The sequence below is a fragment of the Ovis aries genome, chromosome 22 (assembly GCF_016772045.2).
Source record: "Ovis aries strain OAR_USU_Benz2616 breed Rambouillet chromosome 22, ARS-UI_Ramb_v3.0, whole genome shotgun sequence".
Taxonomy (NCBI): Eukaryota; Metazoa; Chordata; class Mammalia; order Artiodactyla; family Bovidae; genus Ovis; species Ovis aries.
The window spans coordinates 9,265,219-9,285,285 of record NC_056075.1 but is presented as its reverse complement, the minus strand read 5'-3'; the positions used below and the strand labels follow the sequence as shown (position 1 = coordinate 9,285,285).

Genomic DNA, 20,067 nt, shown 5'->3' with positions numbered 1-20,067 from the left:
AGGGAGGAAATATTTACAGATGAATATAAAACAGTAGCATATATAAAGGAAAATAAAAATGGTAAAGACAAAAGAAAAGGCTTGGAGTGCAAAGCAATGTTTAAACCAAAAAGAACAATAAATGAGACAGAATTCCACAAGTTAGCTAGCTATATAATGCTCGAGGCAGAAAAAAAGCAGGAACTCCTAAATTTCCTTTTCACTTCTATTTTCTCTGTCCAAGAAAATATTGCTCTGAATGAATAACTCAAGAGTGATGGATGCATGATATTTTCTGGATTAAAAGTTTTATTTGCAATTTAAACAAGGCTATTTCTTAACAAACAGCTACAAACAAAAATCTTTTCATATTCCATGATTATATATATTAGTAAAGCAGAGAGCAATCAATGATTCAAAACAGAGATAAACCACCAAGCTTATCACTGCTTTATCTGAATCTTATAAAATTCAAATGTAAGAGTAGCATTATAAAAATTGTCTGAAAAAAATAGTACCACTAATTTCCAAAGAGTTTGTAAAAATCAATAATCACAGCAAGGTCAGCACACACAAACCAACCAAGGAGAAACTTGTAAACCAGTAAAGATCACCAAATTGCTTAAACTCACACAGAAATACAATCAAAAATTACATTACAACAAACTGCAAAAAGTTTTAAGCTTGGTAATATTTATTTCACCAAGACTGTGAAGACATCTTGGGGGGAAGATGCATACATGTTGGTGAGAATATAAAATGATACCATTTTTAAGTTTAAACCATGGACTCACTGCAAAGAAATTTACCTTAAGGATATAAGTACTTGCAAAAGGACACCAAGACAAATGTGTGAAATTTCTGTTTAGAGCACTGTTTTCAATAGCAATAACTGGAAGCACCCTAAAACATGTATCTGAGTGGGCTGTTTATTATGCTATGGTCATAAAATGGAAGACAACCAATAAGAGAATCAATTTCATCTCCACACCAATATGGAAAATTCCAAAGTATGTTAAATGAAAAAATAATAATATGAAGTATGTTCTCATTTGTATTTCTTAAAGGGTGAGTATAACATGAAAACAATTTTTTAAAGAATATATGAAATTTTTAATTGTAGGTAAGAGAGTCTGAGGATGTGTGTGACGTGTAAAACAGGAGAAATGTGTAAGGGATATTTGCCATCTCTAGGCTGTTTAGCATCCAAAACTATTCCAATCTGGAGAGAATTTCAAGAAATAAACAAATACTCCCTTCCCCATCTTTCTCACATTACACGTGCAAGGTCTAAGATCAATTAGGTCCTCATGTTCTGGACACTGAATCCCAGGTAGTAAGAACAAGGTACAGATGAGTCAAGGAATTATTCAGAGAGCTCTCCAGCGGAGCTTAAAGTTTATGAACCCACTCATCAATATTTAGTCATGGTGGTAGTATCTGGGACAGCAAATATCTAAGCAGCAATGTCCTCAGCTGGGGGTGCTCTTCTTTATAACCTCTTGACTTGATCTGCTTCTCTTAGCTTCTGACAGTCTTCAAAGCCTGGTTCTCTGTGAGCTATTTTTTTTTTTTTTTTTTAGAATTCTCTTCTAATTAAGAGTTACTTTTTGTCACGTGCAATCAAGAACCCTGACCTCTTTTATTTTCCTGTAGTTTTTTTTATAAGTGAGGGTTGGTGAAATCATACTTTTTTTGAGTGTTCCCTTTAATATGTGAACTTTACTGTAATTTCTTATCTAGCACTGTGGGCAACAGTGAGACAGGCAGGAGAATAAACAATCTATTTAAAAGAAAATATCACAGCATTTTTTCAAGGAGCAAGTTCTCTCAAAGAACTTGAATATTACTTAGGGAAACATTCAGCATGACTGCCCCTCCCACTTCCTCCTCTCTCCTCCCAAGGATTTCATGCCCACAATTGGCTCACTGCCTTCTAAGTTTGATACAATGGAAAGGCGGAAAAAAGCAAGAAAACAGCACTTTCCAAAGGGAAATGGGAAAATTTAACTGTGGATACTTGGAAAGTTGAGACTGAGAACTTGAATGAGAGCAGAGTAATACTCTCAAAACTTAAAAATACTAGAATTCAAATCTTCTAATTTTTTACCTTATTTCAAATAATTTCATATATATATATAAAAATCTGAATTAGTTGTGAGAATAAACACTGTCTTATTAAGTAAGTCTTTACTTTCCTCATTCCATGGAATAGTCCTAAATAAGCTTCCGACATGCAAAATTTTTTATTTTACTGGCATAATCTGTCTGGTGTAACTATTTTAGAACTCTGGAGTCTATTCAAAAGTTTGCAGTTTTCAGGAGAGAAGGCCTGGACAGTAAATCACAATTAATTTCAATTTCAGCTCCTGGTGTGGTAGTAGTTAGCCACCCATCATCCCCTCCCAGCAGGCAGCCACACATGCATTCCTAGAGCAGTCTGATGCAGCTTGTGGGACTCCATCCTCCAGATATTAGAGATCTGTGTCTGGCTCCTTGACAGCTGCTTCTGATTATGATTATGGATGTGCACACACAAGCAGGCTGCCATTGCTGCAATCCCCAGCAACAGAAATGGCTTCCAGGGCATTTAAAGATCCACAGCCTATTTTCTTTTCCCTTTTCTTCTTCCAGGAGCTGGGCATTTAAGAAGTATGACATCCATGCATAGGATGAATGTTAAGTCTTTCTGTGTGAACATTAGCTTTCAACTCCTTTGCGTAAATAGCCAAAGGGCTGTACTGCTTGATTATAGCAATTATGTGTAGCTTTGTAAGAAACCACAATCTTCCCAAAGCAGCTATATCATACTGTGTGCTGTGGACTTTTCATATACTGCCATACTGAATAGGAACAGAGTTTCTGTGTGCTACATGCTGGATAATTCTACCTATGCAACATTCTGGAAAAGCTGAAATTGTGGAGACCATAAAAACATCAGTGGTTGCCAGAGGCTGGGGACAGATAGATGAACAGGCAAAACATAGACCACTTTGAGGGCAGTGAAACTACTCTGTATGATACTGTAGTAGTGAATGTATACTTATATAATTTGCACAAATCCACAGGCTGCACAATATCAAGAGTGAGCCATAACATAGACTATATATATTCTCTGCGTAATGATGAGCCAATGTTGGTTCATCAACTTAACAAATGTACCACTCTGGTTGACGACACTGATAATGAGGAAGCTATGCACATAGAGTAGGGGTATACAAGAAATCTCTGTACTTTCTGCTCAATACAGCTGTGAACATAACATGGCTCTTAAAAAAAAAACACTCCACAGCTAATGATATGCCAAGATAAAAGACAAAGTGTTTTCTTCTGAAGCAAATGACAAGGCAGCAGGCCTACTTTTGCCACTTCTATTCTAACGAAGTATTGAATGTTCAAGCCAGAGTAATTAAGCAAGAAGGAAAAACGCATTCAAATCAGAAAGAAGTACAATTACCTATTTCCAGATGACATGATCTTATACAAAGAAAATTCTTAAGATGCCACACACACACATACAAAAAAAAAAACCTGTCAGAATAAATAAATTCAGCAAAGTAGCAGCATACAAAATTAACATACAAAAATCAGGTGCATTTTTATATAATAAACAGTCCAAAAAGGGAAATTAAGAAAACAATGCTATTTATGATAGCATCAAAAAGGATAAAATACCTAGGAATTACCTTAACCAAGGAGGTGAAATACTTGCACATAGAAAGCTAAAAAATACTGCTGAAGAAAATCAAAGACCTAAATAAATAGAAAGACATCCCATATTCCTGGATTAGAAGACTTTATATTATTAAGGTTTCAATACTATATTATGCAATTCCTATCAAAATTGCAACAACTTTTTGCATGAATAAAAACTTCCATCCTAAAACTCAGGGACCCTCACAGGACCCTAAGTAGCCAAATTAACCTTGAAATAGAAGAGCAATGTTGTAGGACTCAATTCCCGATTTCAAAATGTACTTTGTACAATGCTACAATTGGCAATCCACTCCAGTATTTGGAGAAGTCCGCGGACAGAGGAGCCTGGTGAGCTACAGTCCATGCAAAAGAGTCGGACACAACTGAGCACGCACGCAACAATGTATGGCACTGGCATAAAGACAGACGTATACCAATGGAACAGACTAGAGAGCTCAAAAATAAAACTTTGCATATATGGTCAAATGATTTTGACTTGTTTGCTAAAACCATTCAACAGGGAAAGGAGAGTCTTTTCAACAAATGGTGATGGGAAAGGAAAGCTGGATATCCACTTGTCAAAGCACTAAGTTGGATCTTTATCTTTTATCATATACAAAAATTAACTCAAAATGGATCAAAGACTACACCAAAGACCTAAAACTATAAAACTCTTAAAGGGAAAGACAGGAAAAATTCATGACAATGAATTTAGCAATGATTCCTTGGATTCAACACCAAAGACACAGGCAACAAAAAAAGATAATACTGAACTGCATCAAAATTTAAAACTTTTATGTACCAAAGAACAGTATCAACATAGTAAGAAGGCAATCAATAGGATGGAAAAAAATATTTGCAAATCACATTATCTAGTAAATGATTAACATCCATTATATATAGAACTCAAAAACAAACAAAAAATCCAATTCATAAACTAGCCAAGGGCTCAAATAGACATATCTCCAAAGAAGATACACAAATGGTGATTAAGCACATGAAAAGACGCTCAGCATCGTTTATCATCAGAGAAATGCAAATCAAAACCACAATGGGATATCACTTTATACCCATTAGGACAGCTGTTATCCAAAAAACCCCAAACAAACAAAAAACCCCGGGAAAAAAGTGTTGGCAGTGAGGGTTTGGAGAAGTTGCAACACTTGTGCGTCGCTAGTAGGAATGTAAAATGATACGGCCACTGTAGAAAACGGTCAGATAGCTCCTCAAAAAAGCAAGCAGAGGATGATCATGTGACCCAGCAATCCCACTTCAGAGTGTGCCTTAAATTAGAAGCAGAGACTCAAACAGATACTGGCACACCCATGCTCATAGTAACGTTATCTACAATAGTCAATAGGTGGAAGTAACCCAAGTGTCAATCGACAGATGAACAGATAAACAGAATGTGGTATATACACATAATAGAAGGACACATGCCACAACGGGGGTAAAACGACGTAAAATAAGTCCCCCAAAGATAAATATGATATGGAAACTTATGTAATATATAAGAACATGAATATATATATAAGAATATATATATATGTCTGACTCTTTGCGACCCCATGAACCGCAGCACGCCAGGCCTCCCTGTCCATCATCAACTCCCAGAGTCCACCCAAACACATGTCCATTGAGTCGGTGATGCCATCCAACCATCTCGTCCTCTGTGGTCCCCTTCTCCTCCTGCTCTCAATCTTTCCCAGCATCAGGGTCTTTTCCAAGGAGTCAGCTCTTCATATCAGGTGGACAAAGTATTGGAGTTTCAGCTTCAACATCAGTCTTTCCAATGAACACCCAGGACTATCTCCTTTAGGATGGACTGATTGGATCTCCTTGTAGACCAAGGGACTCTCAAGAGTCTTTTCTAACACCACAAAAGGATCAATTCTTCTGTGCTCACCTTTCTTTATAGTCTAACTCTCACATCCATACATGACCACTGGAAAAGCCACATTCCTAATCCTTTCTAAATGATCCTGAAAGCTTTTGAGAAATTCTCATTCTTCTTCATATTTTTTTTTAACTTCTTAATAATTTGCCTGGTATTGACCTATTTTCACTTATTGTGCTTGGCACTAGTAGGTCTTTTCAATCTAGAGACTCAAAACCTTGAGAAATGTTCTAGTATGATACTAGAAAAGACTTTCCTAGATGATTTCCCACACTGAGCGGGGAACAACACTGTGTTAGGCCAAACAAGGAAAACAACAGGCTAAATGAGCAGGAGTTTCTCGTTTTTGTCCTCTGATATACAAGATTTTATGGTTATTAAGGAAATCAGCTTTGGAATCTGACAGACCTGGACTCAATCCTCAGCCTGTTCTTACCAGCTGTGGCACTTGGGGAAGTTAGCTTCTTTCAAACCATCTATGAAATGGAGATAGGTTTACTGTAGCAATTTAGTAAGAGAACACATGCAAACTGCTTATACAACAGTAATACATATATATAAATGCAAATAAATGTCACCTATTATTAAAATATCAAAGATTAGATTGGTACAGATAATTTGATCACTGTCAAATCCATCATGGCTCTGCAATTTGTAAAGAATAAAGACTAACAAAAGAAGCAGGAGGAGTCTCTGGGGACAGAGTTTTCTTCTGGGGCGATAAAATGTTTTGGAACGTGACAGAGGTGGTGGTTATAAAACATTGTGAAGACACTAAATGTCCCTGAACTGTACACTCTGAAGTGGGCAGTTTCATGTTATGTGATTTACATCTGAATAAAGAAAAAAGGAAGCAAGAAACAGACAGGCAATGAGGGAAGAAGTCAAAAGTTGTTGGAAAGGGAGAAGGGAATTGATATCCTCCTAAATTATTTTTGAAGCTTTCCTATAATCAATCTCTTTTCAACCTTTTTAAACTGAATAACCAATAATGGTAATGCTGAGAAAACAAACATGTCCTTTTTTTATTGAAAATCAACATAACGTTGATTGAGAGATCATTATATAATTAAGAGAAAAATATTTGAAAAGTTTCTTCAGGAAGAAAATGCATAAAACAAGAAAAGGGAAGATGGACTTTTGAATCGGCAATATGGCTGCTTACACACGGGTGAAAAAGCTGATCTTTCCAAGAAAAGAGGAGGAAGTGATTTATTTCCTAATGACAGACAAGAGGAAAATATTGTTATATACAACTTTTTCATTTCAACATTTCCAAAACTGTGCTCCATGGAACACTGTTGAGAGAAATGTTATTTACTATACTACAAAAGAAAAGAAAGAGATAAAGGGGAGGGAAAGAGGAGAAGAGAAAGGGAAAGAAGAAAAAAAAGGAAAGGAACATATTAGAGTTTCATTCTTGGGAGAATTACAATGCATAATAGCACATTAAAGGTTCTGCAGTAAGAAAGCCAGTTCACCCCTATTAAATTTACACTTCTATGATTTATTACATACAGAACAATTCTTAAACTATGTCTACTAAACATATGAAGCATCATCAATTTGTTAAAGATTGCCTAGATTTATACAGGTAACATAAATTATTAACAGATAACTTCAATATTAACCTGAGAAATAAGATTAATATACATATCAAAGAACAATAAATCACCCAAATAAAACATTGCTTCACATTACCAGCTGGTCAGAGCAAGAATTTTAGAGGCAAGAAAGAAAGGAGAGAGAAGGCAGCATTAAGATGAAAAGAAGAAAAAACAATCTGGGAAGAGTTAGTTTTTCCATTTCCATTCTATGAAATGACCCTGTCTTGCCCTGTCAATTCTAACTGCTTATTAAAGAAAACACCTGCAGTAAAGATAGTAAAAAAAATTTCAACTTGGTTCACTTTTCCTCCACTTTTATTCTTTACATTAATTCCTGATCCCAGGAGGTAATCTCAAAAGGAGAAGTTAAATATCTGAATACCTCAAGTATAAAATTTTACATTGCTGTAACGAATTATATCTATAAACAGTTAATACTTTAAGCATGAAGGTATCTGGAATATGAGTTTTACTCAAAGCAATGATGTACAGCAACAACAAAGTCTGAATTCTGAACAATATTTCTTGTTTGGGGGGAAAAATCATAGGAATCATAGGAAACACATGGGATTAAAGACGAAAAGGTAATTGTAAATACTCTTTAGATATCCCAGTTTCTAAATCCCAAAGTTCACTGTTAACAGAAAAGATGTAAGAAAATAAAGACATTTTTTCACTGAGGTGTTACCATCTTTGAATGAAAAAAAAAAAAATCACTACTAGTGATTAGTACTAGTGTCTCCAACATCATGAGAAATGCTGGACTGGATAAAGCATAAGCTGGAGTCAAGATTGCCAGGAAAATTATCAATAACCTCAGATATGCAGAATGACACCACCCTTATGGCAGAAAGCAAAGAAGAACTAAAGAGCCTCTTAATGAAAATGAAAGAGGAGAGTGAAAAAGTTGCCTTAAAATTCAACTTTCAGAAAACTAAGATCATGGCACCTGGTCCCATCACTTCATGGCAAACAGATGGAAAAACAATGGAAACAGTGACATACTATTTAGGGGGGCTCCAAAATCACTGCAGATGGTGACTGCAGCCATAAAATTAAAAGATGCTTGCTCCTTGGAAGAAAAGTTATGACCAACCTAGACAGCATATTAAAAAGCAGAGATATTACTTTGCCAACAAAGTTCCACCCAGTCAAAGCTGTGGTTTTTCCAGTAGTCATGTATGGATGTGAGAGTTGGACTATAAAGAAAGCTGAGCGCAGAACTGATACTTTTGAACTGTGGTGTTGGAGAAGACTCTTGAGAGTCCCTTGGTCTGCAAGGAGATCTAACCAGTCCATCCTAAAGGAGATCAGTCCTGGGTGTTCATTGGAATGACTGATGTTGAAGCTGAAACTCCAATACTTTGGCCACTTGATACGAAGAGCTGACTCCTTGGAAAAGACCCTGATGCTGGGAAAGATTGAGGGCAGGAGAAGGGGACGACAGAGGACAAGATGGTTGAATGGCATCACCGACTGAATGGACATGGGTTTGAGTAAACTCTGGGAGTTGGTGATGGACAGGGAGGCCTGGCATGCAGCGGTTCATGGGGTCGCAAAGAGTGGGACACAATTGAGCAATCGAACTGAACTCCAATATTGTGCAAGCTATTCAAGGAAATCAATTATCTAGGTACTAGAGACGGTCATTTCCACAGAGAGGTTAATCCTAACACACAAACTACTTACGAATTATTCATTTTCATTTTAGCTCATAGGAAAAGACACAACTTCCTTCATGGTCACTCTGTTCACCTTTCTCATAAACTAAGGGGGGAGGGGTAAACTGATAACAGCAAAGCATTATGGCCATTTATCCATCGATCAAAAAACAAAGGAAAAAAAGAAAAAAAAAACAAGTACAGCGTAGTTATTATCTTCAGTTGATGATTCTTCATTTTCATGTGCTACAACCATTACTCACTAGGGTGACAAGCCCAGTTGGTGACAAGATCAGTTGGCTAAAGTAACCACTGGCTAACCTTTTTCTATGGAGAAGGCAATGGTACCCCACTCCAGTACTTTTGCCTGGAAAATCCCATGGGCGGAGCCTGGTGGGCTGCAGACCATGGGGCTGCTAAGAGTCAGACACGACTGAGCAACTTCCCTTTCACTTTTCACTTTCATGCATTGGCGAAGGAAATGGCAACCCACTCCAGTGTTCTTGCCTGGAGAATCCCAGGGACGGGGGAGCCTGGTGGGCTGTCGTCTATGGGGTCGCACAGAGTCGGACACAACTGAAGTGACTTAGCAGCAACCTTTTTCTAAGAGTGACATCTGAAAAAGTTAAAAGCTAGATAAAATAAATTAGATCCATTAAAGGAGACAGAATAAACCTCAACCGCTGTTCCTGATTACAAGCCAAATGTATATGAATCTTAATTCAGAGGCATAAAGGCAGAGGTTTCTGAAGTCAGAAGATGACAGATCAAAATACTTCCCAGCACAGTATTTTCTTGATGGAGTTATTATAACTTAACATTGTATAGGAGTCAGTGACTAAAACCATCCCAAATGAAAAGAAATGCAAGAAGGTGGTCTGAGGAGGTTTTACAAATAGCTAAGGAAAGAGGAGAAGTGAAAAGCAAGGTAGAAAGGGAAAGTTATATCCCACTGAACACAGAGTTTCATAGAATAGCAAAGGGAGAAAAGGAGGGTTTCTTAAATGAACACTGCAAAGAAGTAGAGAAAAACAATAGAATGGGAAAGACTAGAGATCTCTTCAAGAAAATGGAGAGATCAAGGGAACATTTCAAACAAAGATGAGTACAGTAAAGGACAGAAATGACAAGGACAACAGAAGCAAAAGAGATTAAGAAGAGGTGGAAAGAATACACAGAAGAACTATACCAAAAATGTCTTACTGATCTGGATAACCATGATGGTATGGACACTCACCCAGAGCCAGATATCCTGGAACGTGAAGTTAAGTGGGCCTAGGAAGCATTACTACAAACAAATTCCAGCAGAACTATTTCAAATCCTAAAAGATGATGCTGTTAAAGTGCTGCACTAAATCTGACAGCAAATTTGGAAAACTCAGCAGTGGCCACAGGACTGGAAAAGAACAGTTTTCATTCCAATTCCAATAAAAAGCAATGCCAAAAAATGTTCAAACCATCATACAATTTTGCTCATTTCACATGCTAGTGAGGTTATGGTCAAAATCATTCAAGCTAGGCTTCAGTGGTATATGAGCCAAGAACTTCCAGATGTATAAGCTGGGTTTAGAAAAGGCAGAGGAACCAGAGATCAAATTGCCAACATTCGCTGGATCATAGAAAAATCAAGAGAATTCCAGAGAAACATATACTTCTGATTCATTGACTACATTAAAGCCTTTGTGTGGATCACAACAAACTGCAGAAAGTTCTTAAAGAGATGGGAATACCTGTCTCCTGACAGGTTTACCTGTTGTAAAGAAGGTAAACCTGTTGTCAAGGAGCAACCATTAGAACCTTATATGGAACAACAGGCTGGTTCAAAATTGGGAAAGGAGTATGACAAGGCTGTATATTGTTAATTTAACTTATATGCAGAGTATATCATGCAAAACGCTGGACTGGATCAATCACAAACTAAAATCAAGATTGTGGGGAGAAATATTAACAACCTCAGATATGCAGATGGTACCACCCTAATGGCTGAAAGCAAAGAGGAACTAAAGAGACTCTTGATGAGCGTGAAAGAGCTGGCTTAAAACTCAACATTCAAAAAACTAAGAGATTATTTGAAGATTTATAACTTCTCTATTTTTTGTTTTAGAAATAAGAAACTAGGGGGGAAAAAAAACTAAGATCATGGCATCTAGTCCCATCACTTCATGGCAAATAGAAAGGAAAAATGTGGAAGCAGTGACAGATTTTACTGTCTTGGGCTCCAAAATCACTATGGACAGTGACTGCAGCCATGAAATTAAAAGATGCTTGCTCTTTGGGAGGAAAGCTATGAGAAACCTAAAGAGTGCATTCAAAAGCAAAGACACCATTTTGCCGAGAAAGGTCTGTCTAGTCAAAGCTGTGGTTTTTCCAGCGGTCATGTATGGATGTGAGAGTTGGACCGTGAAGAAGGCTGAGTGCCAAAGAACTGATGCTTTTCAACTGTGGTGTTGGAGAAGACTCTTGAGACTCCCTTGGACTTCAAGGAGATCAAACCAGTCAATCCTAAAGGAAATCAACCCTGAATATTCACTGGAAGTACTGATGCTGAAGCTGAAGCTCCAGTACTTGGCTACCTGATGTGAAGAGTTGGCTCACTGGGAAAGACCCTGTTACTGGGAAAGACTGAAGGCAGGAGGAGAAGCGGGCAGAGGATGAGATGGTTAAGTAGTATCACTGACCCAATGGACATGAATTTGAACAAACTCTGGGAGATGGTGGACAGGGAAGCCCGGTATGCTGCAGTCCAGGGGTCGAACATGTCGTGGTGACAAAACAATACACCACCACCAATGATCTGATGATCATATGTAAATCATGCACACAGAACCAGAAACTGGACTTATCAGTAACCGGAAAGATGACCGATCAGCCTCAGCATTAATCCACAGTCAGAAGAGACAAATTCACATTCAGAAGAGAACAATGTAGAAATTAGCACACCAAATTAACTTACCAAAAGGGTATTCTTACAGTGACTGGAAAATGTATCCTCTACTCAAGAGTGTTCATACTCTTTTTATGTATGAGTATCAATCTGACTTGTTTGAATTAGTAGTTGGTTGAATGCAGAATTACAGTAATGTTAAGTAGATCGACTTGAGAAATGTTTCTTCTAGGCCACAAAGAGGCCTGATAAACTACTCCTTCAGCGTAACAGCAAACATGTTTCACGACAGCACTGCTTGTTTCCAAGATTCTCCATCTCTCTTGAGTCAAAATTTACTTCTCTTAATCTTTTTTCTATCATTCACTGTATTTCTGTACAGTGGTATTAACATTGACTAAGCCATATCAAGCTGTTGCTCCCATTCTTCCACTGTGTCCTGCCCAACTACTAGAAGGCAAACTCATTTCTTAATCACAGGCTCTTAAATCATTCCTCTGACAGCCTCATGTACCAACCACAAAGTAGTCTGGGAGTTTTTCTGTCGATACTGAAGTTTAATTCTGAACACAATATAAGCATTACAAAAACCCAACTGGGTACAACCCAATACGGCAAAAATGTACACAGACTTTGGTTCAAAGCAAATTGCTAAAAATTAACCACTGAAAAAACTATGGTTGGTTCATATAAGAGTATATAGATAGTTTAAACATTAAGACAACTATTTTAAAAGAATCCTATATCTGCATAATGCTTTACAAAGTGCTTTCCTGCCCATTGTAACATTTACTTCTCATCACCACCACATACTTAAACTGGAAGTCTCCAAAAAGGATACTTCTGAAAGAGGGTACAAGGGATGATAGAAAATTTAAACTTTTAAAAGCCAATTACACCTCTACTGACATTTTACAGTTTATTTATACACAAATTTTTTGTTCTGAAATTAGAAAACATATTGACTATTTACAAAGCAGACACAAATTTCTTCTTTCATAAAATATATTATGTACTCTTAGGTCATAAATGTATTTAAGGTTATTTAAATGAGCCTTGAGAACTATTGCTCAGATATGAATGATTATTCCTCTTAAAAACGATGCAAACCTGAAAAGCAGACACCTAGGCTTTGGTGTCTAACAGATTCCTTTCCAGATCCCCTGCCCTAAATACTTCTCCAGGTCCTCTGTACATTCATGCCCCTTTATTAACTGTTCTACGTAAAATTACATCATTTACGTATACCTTAGCATAAATAAATTTAAGTGAATAAATCCACTCAAGGATTTTAAGGCTAATACCCAACTGTGAAATAAAAGACAAAAATAGTGCAATGGAACCCAGATATTAAACTGGTAAGGGGCATTTTATGGAGTCCAGGAAATCATAACACATATACCTGATTATGTAAAGGTCAGTTCTTATCTAATGAGTTTTATCCCACTGACACCGAGTAGGTACATGAAGCAAAATAAATAAAGCAGTTATAGATCATCAACGTGATAAAAATAAACTCAACATCAAAAAGTACATCTTTTTCTGTGGTTTAGAAATTTTCCTAAATGAAAATACAACATGAATATACATCAATATTTGAAACGGAAAGTTAAAAGCTCTTACCTGACTACATCGTCTATATTGTTCCTGTACACGCCTTCAAGTCTTTCTGCAGGAAACCCCATAGCAATAATGTTTGGATAAATATCTGAGTGCTTAAGTTAAGGAAACATGCAACAATGTAAACCACATGTACACATTTTAAAACATTAGCTTACTGAAATATACAATGCAAACCTCATGTAAATGTTTTAAAACATTAGCTGATTATAAAAAGCTTTCCCACTACAAACCATGTTAATAATAAGGCTGTCAAATGTATTTATTTATAAGCCATCATGTGTAGTTAAGAAATACAGGTAAATACACTGATCCCCAAAAATACCAATGGCAACCAACTCCAGTATTCTGGCCTGGAAAATCCCATCAACGGAGGAGGCTGGTGGGCTATGGTCCATGGGGTCCCAAAGAGTCGGAGACGACTGAGCAACTAACACACAATCATACAACAGTGATTATTAAATCTTACTCAGTATGTTTAGAATGCATCTAAGGTAAAAGGTAACTTTCATATTTACAATACTAAAACATCCAGACAAAATCCAAAAATCAAAAAAAACAAGAAACAGCTGCACAATTTCTTTTTCAGAGAAAAGTAGACACAGTTAAGAGTTCGAAAATTAGATTTAAGAACAAGTTATTCCCCTAATCAGATGCATAAATTGGACAACTGACCCTTTTTAGACTTCAATTTCCTATTTTACATGGTGAGGAGGTTGAGAAAACCACAATGATCTATCTTAACCCTTGGTATTTATGATGATAATACTGAACTGAGGTAGAAACTTAATCTCATATCCAAACAAGGTAATCAATACTTAGCGTGCCCATTCTGTTAACTTATATACAACAGCTGCATAAAACAAACTTCTACACTCAAGAAAAATTTATATAAAACTATAAAGCAGCAGAGATTATCCACATATCTGCGGATTTTGTCCATCAGACTGGCTCTCATTTCTTGAGCTCCATCAATTCTCTCCAATCTCATGATTTTCTGACAAAGATGTTTCAAACCAGCCAATCTTAACTGCTTTAAACCACTCAAGACTATCTCCAAAGCTCTATGCTCACCTATTGGACCCATTTATCTTCCAAATACAATACAAAATTTATCAAATTCAGTGCCTTTTTAGAGATCTTTTTAATTTCTGCTGCATTCACATTAGTGAGCTTATTTCAGTATTATTTTCAATCCAAGATAACTACTTAAATTACTAAAACCTTTCATTTTGATATTGTAATTTAAGAAAAGATTACCTATTTATTATATGTTCTATATAATTATTAGTACTGCTTGGACAGATCTAAACAATATTTTAAGGAAAAAAATGTGCATAACAGAGTATATAGTATGCCACCTTTGTCTAAAAGAAATACTTTATAAACTAATTTTTTACACATATATTTGCCTGAACTGGAATGCTCCAACACACATAAAGATAACTGAGAGACTAATAAAAATGGTTGCTTCATAGAGAGGAGGAGGAGGAGGCAAGCACATACTGAAACAAATCTGATTAAATATCAAATTGGTAACCAGGAGAAAGGATTTATTTCAAGGGTTATCTAGACACTGTAATTTTACTGTACTTCTGGGCAGGAAGTTTTCTAAGAAAAAAGAGCTACAAAGAAATTTCAAACCTTTCCAGTAATTTCTAATGACATCAGTATTAATATCTTCAAACTTTTCCTTTATATAATAGGAAAAAAATCAATGAAGTTATGTTAACGACTTGAAGGTTTGTGATTATTACTGTAAGAGAAAAGAGATACCATTATAAAATCAAGAAACCAAGTGATAACTGAAAATATTAACGTGAACTCATGCTCGCAGACATTTACATTGTCTAGGTCTTTCCAAAGAAGCAGCCTAAAAGTGTGTCACCTGAGCAGCAGCAAACACTTCTAGAACCCTGATTTCATCTTTAATGTCATACTGCACTAAAAGGTATCAACTCCTTGAAAAAACAGTTGACGTCAGATCTGGGGGCAGGGAAAGCATACATACGTTAGTGGCCTATATCAAACAGACATAGGAGCTAGCATGAAGCATGGCTAAATTTGTGACAAACTGAGCATCAGGGGAAAAATGTAAATGGTAGTAAATCAAAGAATCCTGAATAAAATGGAAATGAATCCCCGAGTCTATAAAGATACTGAATACAGAAAAAGTTATAACAAAACAAAAAATTATTTTCACTTTTAAGCTTTGCTATGTGTCTACTGGAATAGTTACTTTCTTTACTTTGAAACTGGTAAAGGGGGAGATAAAGGATTTATCCTACTTTTCCTGTAGGAACTCTATTTCAGGGCAACTCAATAGCTCCATTTCATAAAGCAAACACAACAGAAAACACCAGTTAATCAAAATAAAAATTCTAGAAAAATCAATTAGAATCAGAAAAATCAAACTTTGAAAGCCCTAATAAAATTACTGACTTAGGCAAGGATCAACAAATGGTACTAAATCAATAGGTGAGTGGATAATAAGGAACTGAACTTTCTAACAGAGGCAAAGTGATACCACACAATATATCTTCTAATGTATGAAAACACCACATAATGTATCTTCTAATGTAAGAAGACAAACATAATTGAATAATGCACAGAAAAGACTGTCATCACCCAATTTCAGTGGTCAGTCTCAGCATTACCAAGCAAGTTAAGCTGAGATCACATAACTTTTGATGTGATGCAATATGAAGGACACAGTATCATCTATGAGGGCCGAATTATCCTCAATCTGAGAATCCACGAAGCACTTACATATAAATTTTAACTTACAGATATGAGATAGAACAAGCTAAATGACATTATGTGTATAAACTGGACAATTCAAAAAGTCTGTAGGACGTGACTCAGTATCTTTTAAATTATCTTTTTTAAAAAAAGTCAAGTATCATTTCACAGCTGAAGAGAGGAGAAGTGGGTAGCTGCCCTTGGTTTAGAAAGACTCAGGGTTCTAAAAGTCAAGTTCACTGGTATAATCCTGTTCTGGTTACTGTTTCAGAGCAACCAGCCATTAAGGATATTTTTGAACCAACTAGAGAAATTTTAAATATGATCTAAGTATTGGCTGAGATAAAGATTTACAGAAATGGAAAAGTAGACATTACTGACTGGAAAAAGAAAAGGTTTCAAAAGAGAAGATACAATGTGATACTATTTTAATAAAAGAAAACATATACAGCATACTAGTATAACTAAAATATGTAGACAGAAAGATTACAAACTAAAGTACTGAAGGTAATACTATCTAGGGAGTAGGAATATTGGAGAAGGCAATGGCACCCCACTCCAGTACTCTTGCCTGGAAAATCCCGTGGATGGAGGAGCCTGGTGGGCCGCAGTCCATGGGGTCACTAAGAGTCAGACATGACTGAGCGACTTCCCTTTCACTTTTCACTTGCATGCATTGGAGAAGGAAATGGCAACCCACCCCAGTGTTCTTGCCTGGAGAATCCCAGGGACGGGGGAGCCTGATTGGCTGCCATCTATGGGGTCACACAGAGTCGGACGCAACTGAAGCAACTTAGCAGCAGCAGTAGCAATATATAGTTTTTCTCATTTTTGCTTGTTTTAATATGATCACCTATACTGTTTCTATAACAGGTTTAAAAAACTGTTTTATAATTATCTCCGAATCTATTTCCTAAGTGTAACAAAATAGTCTTGCCCTGTATGACTTACAATCAGCTTTGTATGTAATTTTTTAAAAAGCTGAATTTCTTAAAAAATAATGATAAAAAAAGGATATAAGCCAGGGATAATTTTTGTCACTTTAAGAATACACAAATTCACCCTCAACCTCAAAGGGTTCCATTAGGATCATTTTTAACATCACAAATATTAGCCATCATCTATCATTCTCACATAAGAAAGCAGCCCCACCTAAAAAAGTAATTCCTAATTACCAAAATGTTTTAGGTGTCCACTCACCAAAAAAAAAAAAAAAAAAAAAAATGAAGAGACAAGAGGCTCAAATCAAGCCTGAAGCGCTACAATTCCTGAACATGAATAATCTTTACTTTTTAACTGTCTTATAGAATACAAACATAAGAAAATGGAAATTAACAGAAAAAAAAAAAATGAGGCAGCAGTAGGGAACAGCAAGCAGTGGCAACTACCACAAATCTGGAATTTCTAACTAAATAATTATAAACACATTTTACTAAAAAATATAAACTGAAATTATGCCAAGGTTTTCTGAGCAATGCAACAGAAATTTTTTATGTAAAAAAGTTTTATTCCTACTAACAAACTTACCTGACCTAACCATTAATTTCAGTGGGAATGCTAGTAAGCTTCCAGCCTTATAGGAAAGCATGTAAGTGAGGGAAGGGATAAATTAGGAATTTAGGGTTTATACATACACACTACTATATACAAAATAGATAATCAACAAGGACCTACTGTACAGCACAGGGAATCATATTCATCTTGAATATCCTATAATGGAAAAGAACCTGAAAAAGAATATATATATATGTATATACATACATAATTGAATTACTCTGCTGTACTCCTGAAACACTGTAAATCAACTGCACATCAATAACTTTTTAAAAAAGCACAGAAATGTAAAGCCCCTTGAAATGCAGTCATTTTAACAAAGACTAAATTTAGATTTATCCTTCTACTACGAATATTAACAAAGTAAATAAGGTTGCAAAGGGCTTGGTTTACTTATTTAAGAAAAATACTTGTCAGTAACTACACATGAATGGGGATACTCATCGGCTCCCTCCTTTACTCAATTATCCAAACACACACTGAACGTTCACATACTGAACATTGTGCACGGGACAGAGATCATAAGTCTAAGTAAGCAAAGACTACCACACTCTGCTGCTGCTGCTAAGTCGCTTCAGTCGTGTCCGACTCTGTGTTACCCCATAGACAGCAGCCCACCAGGCTCCTCAGTCCATGGGATTTTCCAGGCAAGAAGACTGGAGTGGGGTGCTATTGCCTTCTCCACCACACTCTAGGAGTTCCTATTCTATCAAGGCAGACAGACACACAAACCTACAACTATGCCAAAGGCCCCATTATATATACATAAGATCAAGACGTTTTAAGAGCAAGACAAAGAAGGATTAATTCTGCAGAGGTAGAGATAAAATAGGTAATATGTTAGAAATCACAAAGCAGATGGGTAATATGTTAGAAATCCTTAAGAAATAAGGCATACATCAGAAAAAAGAAGAAACAAAAGCAATTACAACATTCTAAAAAGAGGGTAGAACAGATACATGGAAATACTGGGTTGGTCAAAAAGTTCATTCAGAAAAAAAAAAGTTCATTCAGGTTTTTCCATACCATCTACGGAAAAACTCAAAGGAACTTTTTGGCCAACCCAACACATAAAATATTCAGAAAAAGCGAGCAGTCCAGTACAGCTCACACACAAAGCTTTATGCAGAAGGTGGCAGGACTGACTAAGATTAGGTCTCGGTTTAAGGATGCTGTGACAGGAAGTTCAAGTCAATCAGACAGATAAGGAGTCAAAGGCCAGGATCAACAGGGGAGTTTCTAGCAGAGCAACAACCCATGGCTCTGCAATCTCTTACTGAGCAACAATCCAACTCTTCCTGTAACAGAACTGAGGAATCAAGCCTTCTTAAAGTTTCATTTTCCTCACTTACACCTTCCTTATTCATACAGTCTGAAATGTTACCCAATACTTTGGCATCCATCATAAATTAGAAAAACAGAGACCACGTCCCAGACAGTATGCCAAATACATTCTCATTTAATCCTAACAATCCTTTGAAGTAACGTTACTTCACAGATGATGACAGGGAAAGTTACTCAGTTGTGTCTGACTCTGCAAGCCCAAGGACTATACAGTCCATGGAATTCTCCCGGCCAGAACTTTTCCTTCTCCAGGGGATCTTCCCAACCCAGGAATCGAACCCAGATCTCCCACATTGCAGGCGGATTCTTTACCAGCTGAGCCACAAGGAAAGTCTACAGATGATGAAACTGTGGATCAAAATGAATGGTCCCAAAGCCATCAGTAGTTAATGTATGTAACTTCAAATGGAAGTAATTTACTAATCAAACATTAAAAAACTTCTAAAAGACAACAGAAAAATCTACTGGTATTTCCAAAACTGATGTCAGCAACTAATGACTACTCAATTTTGAGGCAAACATTTCTTAAGCCAAGAATTGTATAAAATAAAATCTTTCTTACATACAACTTTTTTGCTTCCCGTTAAAATTTTTATGACATACATTTTTAGATGATTTCAACCAAACAGGAATAACCAAGGGAGGAAATATTAGAATAGACTTAACTTGCACTTACTGGATATAATAATAAGTAGAAGGGGCTAATAAAAGTACCCATCATATAGGGTTAAGGATTAAATGATTTAATATATGAACAATGCCTAGAACATAATGATGTTTGTCTATCAACTGAACAAATGGTATAATACCAGATCTTGGGAGCTCACTGTAACTGTTCAGTTGTTTTCCAATGACACTGACTTGCTGAATAACCTAACCCTTCTAAAGAACATTAAAGCCTAACAGAAACTTTAACTCTTTATAATCTTTAGTATATTGCTTTTTTATTTAACTTAAGAACATATGCAAAATGTAACTCCAAAGGGGGTTAAAAGCCTTTATTCCCTGCATCAGTGGCTAATGCACATGAAATAAGGAGACAGGTAAGAAATGCATACATGGTCCTCCCTTGCCCAGGATGAA

General features: G+C 36.3%; 1 protein-coding gene across 2 annotated transcripts in view; it reads right to left on the bottom strand.

The window, feature by feature from the left end:
• Nucleotides 1-20,067, bottom strand: part of PTEN (phosphatase and tensin homolog) — a 101,964-nt gene that overhangs the window by 58,713 nt on the left and 23,184 nt on the right. For both annotated transcript variants that reach the window (XM_027960248.3, XM_042238662.2), the window contains exon 2: nt 13,348-13,432. In XM_027960248.3, coding sequence (XP_027816049.1) covers nt 13,348-13,432 — 85 coding nt within the window. The remainder of the gene's footprint in view (nt 1-13,347; nt 13,433-20,067) is intronic.